Source organism: Capsicum annuum, chromosome 3, assembly GCF_002878395.1.
Source record: "Capsicum annuum cultivar UCD-10X-F1 chromosome 3, UCD10Xv1.1, whole genome shotgun sequence".
Lineage (NCBI taxonomy): Eukaryota > Viridiplantae > Streptophyta > Magnoliopsida > Solanales > Solanaceae > Capsicum > Capsicum annuum.
The window spans coordinates 226,714,177-226,718,384 of NC_061113.1; the positions used below are offsets into that span (position 1 = coordinate 226,714,177).

At 33.8% G+C, this 4,208-nt stretch overlaps 1 protein-coding gene across 1 annotated transcript; it reads right to left on the reverse strand.

The window, feature by feature from the left end:
- Positions 1-351: 351 nt before the first annotated feature.
- LOC107866132 (transcription factor SPEECHLESS) lies at positions 352-3,869 on the reverse strand. The gene is made up of 3 exons (XM_016712311.2): positions 3,177-3,869; positions 1,744-2,298; positions 352-734 (listed from the first exon to the last, which is right to left on the reverse strand). The coding sequence occupies exons 1-3, from the start codon at positions 3,657-3,659 to the stop codon at positions 669-671; spliced, it is 1,104 nt and encodes a 367-aa protein (XP_016567797.2). The 5' UTR covers positions 3,660-3,869; the 3' UTR covers positions 352-668.
- Positions 3,870-4,208: the final 339 nt, after the last annotated feature.

Sequence of the window (4,208 nt, forward strand, 5' to 3'; positions counted from 1 at the left end):
TACGACTGGAACTCAAGATAGCCATAACTTTTTACTCGGTTATCAGATTTAGGCGAATCTTATATTATTGGAAAGCTTATCAAATTTCCCACACAATGGGAGGCCTAAATCTGGATAATTCCACCCGAAATAATTATCATCTATTTTGAAAGCTATTCTTTAACGTTCTAGGGACGGATTTTAGCTAGATAAGGTACGGGGCATTACAATATCTCCCCCTTGAAAATATTCGTTCTCGAATGTGGCTAGATAAGATGAGAAACCAAGGAATCTGAGGCTATAAGCCACCATGCACAACTGAAATAAATACCACTGATTTCGTTCATTCTTGAATTTGCTATATAAGAAATCTTAAAGGTGACAACAAAACAGATATACACTACTAGAAATTAAGTGCACATAAATGAATATACAAAGACTGAACATAAACAAAACAGTACAAAGAGGGGGTCATATATAATTAATTGATCAATTCAACTAGAAAATAAAAGTCATGACAATCTATACGGACATCAACTACCCACATTCTCTTTTATTGTTACAGCTCCCTAGTCAGATCTCTCTAGTGGAATGAGACACTTCTTTCCCAAATGAAAAAAGAAAAAGAAAAAGAAAAAACATGTACTAAAATCACTACTAGTATTACTAAAGAGTAATGAGTACTGTTCTTAGCAGAATGTCTGCTGAATCTGATGAGCCAGTTCTTCAGCACTAAGTTGGCATTCAATTCCAATCTGCCAAAAGGAAGAAATTACTAATCATTAGCTTTGAAATCTTCACTAATTTAATTATACCACAGGTCTACAGATTTTCTAATTAAATTTAGTTCAATTTAAATATACATTAATTAAAACTATACTACTAATAGTTTGGAGGATCTGAATGAACGTGTCAAGTATACGAGGTCATTAGATATTCTTTCTTTAAAATATCAAAAGAAATTTACTGAACGAATAATATTCTTTCTTTTGGAAGAAGTGTGGTTGTCAAAAAGGAAGCCATATATCTGTAGAAAAAAGTTACTCCCTCCGTTTAAAAAAAAAAATAAATGAACTAATTTCCTTTTTAATCCATTTAAAAAAGAATGATCTCTTTTCTTTTTTTATAATACTTTAATTTTAACTTTTTACATGACATACCACAAGATTAAAGGACATTTTGATACATTTGATACAACTTTAATTTAAGGCCATAAAATTTAAAAATCTTCTTTTATTTTCTTAAATTTTGTGTCAAGTCAAAGTAGGAAACGGAAATAGTATCTATTAAGTACTGTACAAATTTGTGATCCCCACATGTCTGTTTCACAGGAGGAATCAAATGATTACTAGGGACTTCTGGAATCACAACTAGTATAAGCTTTTTGTGCTAGTTAAAATTTTCCTCAATTGTCCAAACTTTGTAATGTCTCTCCATTTCAAAATTTTCAGACTATATATGACATTGTACATATGATACTATGGTAGTGGTCATATTTGGGGCAAGGTTAGGTTAATTATACCAAAAATGATACTTATATGTGTATACTTCTAGGTAAAGGTGCAATAAATGGAAGAAACTGAAATAGAAATAACAAAATAAAGAGGTTTAGGGTTCTTATATATCACGATGAACTTTAGGATTTACTTTTGAAAAATATTATATAGTATTGAACTTAAAAGAAGGTAATAATAGTGCCTCACGAAAGTACTTATATACTAGAGTATATATTATCAGTGCAGGTAAGTGAAATGAGTTACGTACCTTAATGGTGAAGGAGTTGAGCATGGTACCATCAATAGTACTGATGCTGACATGGAGTATTTCGAGGGCGAGTTCTTCTAAAGCAGCCATGATCTTCACAGCTTGGCCAGGAATACGTGGAGACACGGTCTTCAATATGACATTCGCGCCGGAGAATTTCACCACCACATCAGCAATGGCTGATTTTGAATTAGCAGCCAGCTCATTATTGACATGACTGTCAATAGAGGAATTCGAAGAAGTACTAGGGGGAGATGGTTCGAGTGGGCTAACGGACATGGGTGCAGCAGGCCTATTAGCATTATTGTGATGATTAGGCTTATAAGGGCTGGTGGGTTGTGGGGTTCTTGGGCTAATTGGTAAGTTCATTCTGGGGCTAAGTGGTGGTTTTCGTGGACTTAATGGTGAAGGTACTCTTGGACTAATTGGGATTAGTCTTGGACTTAGAACTTCACTGTAGACTTTGCGTTGCTTCTTGGCTTCGAGTGATTGTAGAACTTGTTGTAGCTCGTTTATGTAATCCACAACCCCACCAATTATTGATGCTTGATCACCCTATTTGTTACACAACAAACAAAATTAAACATGAGAAAAAGAGAGAAGAGATCCAACTTTTATATGTATATATATATATATATGCTGAAGTTCAACAAGGAAATGGGTTCAGAAGCATGGTAGTAGTAGTAGTAGTAGATTTGTCTAAACTTTACAAGTTTCTTGAAAACATCTCCAACATGCTGCTAATGACGAATCAAAATTTTTACAAAAGAAATTCAAAAATATAAAAAGTAAATACATGAACACGTTAAAGCAATTCAACATTTACTACATTTATGTATATACACTATAATCTTTTCGAAGAAGGATTTGGATGAACCCTTACGTCCCTGTCTCTGACCCACTAATCAAAGCTCCTTCTACTTTTACCTTTTATATATGTCATTATTTAGCTGGAAAAAAAAAATTAATAATGAAAGAAAGATTAGTGGCATATAGCAAAGAGTTCATAAAATTTGTGGTTTTAAAGTACGGACATCCATAACAACTTATCACTAACATTACAATAACAACAACAATAATAAATTATTACAGAAGTGAAATTTGGAGATGATAATGTGAACACATACTTTATCCCTATTTTGAGAAGATAGAACGTTTCTTTCCCAGAGACCCTTTCGACTCAAACAACAGCACAATAACGACAACAACAACATACCCAGTGTATGTATTCCCACAAAGTGGGGGTTGGGGAGGATAAAGTGGACGCAATCCATAGCACTACCTTAGATGAAGTAGAGACCCGACTCAGGACAGACCATGTGGTAAGAATATTACATTGTTTACACCTCTACATAGGAAATCAGCACGTCAAGAATAGAAACAAAGCAAACAAAAGAATTTGGTTGGAGGTTACTGAAAGAGAAGAAGCATACTCGTTTAGCATAAAAACAAGGCATCAAAGAACGTAGGACAGAGAGATGCTCATTCATTTGCTTGCGGCGATTCCTTTCAACTGTTATGTGAGAAATCCTATTTTCCTGCTGGTTATTATTATTAGTATTGTTTCCCTCTATTATCCCACAACTTGTAACCCCTGCAAAATTTTGCCTCTTGCTACTTGGTGTATCTGCTTGATCAGTCTCCTCTGAATACTCTTGTAAAGTTGCACTCGACCCAGTAGACTTTTGAGAAACTAACTTCCTTTTCCTCCCTTCTTCCGAAACCAACCCTGTAATTTCATCAGACGTTGTCGTGGTCGTGGTCGTGGTAGTGATCGTAATCGTGGTGTTGTTATTATTAAATTCCGAATAACAACCTCCACCTCCACCACCACCGCCTTCTAAAGCGTCTAAAATACTGAAGATGTCACATTCGGAATCTTCAAACAAATCAGACAAATTTTGGTCACCATCCATTTTCAACAAGTAGTATGACGTAAGTGTGAATTAAGATCAAGAAAAAGGTAGCATACAAGAGACTATAAAAAGGGTAATAGTGTATGACTAGGAAATTAGAGTGAGTGAAAGTGGTGGTTTTGGATATGGAGGAAAGAACATAGAGAGGAAAAAACAATAGAGAGAGAGAGAGCCGTTAAGAGAGCAATGGATGGATATTTATTGCTGAACAAAACAAGGGTGATATATATTTAAAGGGAGAATAATAATGAAGTAATTAAGTACTCCCGTCGCCTACACAATAGATTTCAAATATGTTCAATTATAAAATTCTTATATCATATTTCAAATTTTTAATAAAGTTTAATTGCCTATTTCGTTCATAACATATAACGTACGCAACCCTTTTTTTTTTACATATTTTTATTTACAACAACTAAATGAGATTATATTAAAGGTATATCACAACACTTTATTATAAGCATTTATAAAACTTTCAAACAATGGCTATATAAAAATGGAATAATTTAAAATAAGTACGGTTATAGGGACGTCAAAAAGAGTACTCTC

Excerpts from the sequence above, each read along its gene's own strand:
- LOC107866132 (XM_016712311.2), bottom strand. The coding sequence starts at position 3,659 with ATGGATGGTGACCAAAATTTGTCTGATTTGTTTGAAGATTCCGAATGT. Across the intron at positions 2,299-3,176 it reads CTTGTTTTTATGCTAAACGA|GGTGATCAAGCATCAATAAT; the intron begins GTATGCTTCTTC and ends TGTAACAAATAG. Across the intron at positions 735-1,743 it reads TCAACTCCTTCACCATTAAG|ATTGGAATTGAATGCCAACT; the intron begins GTACGTAACTCA and ends TCCTTTTGGCAG.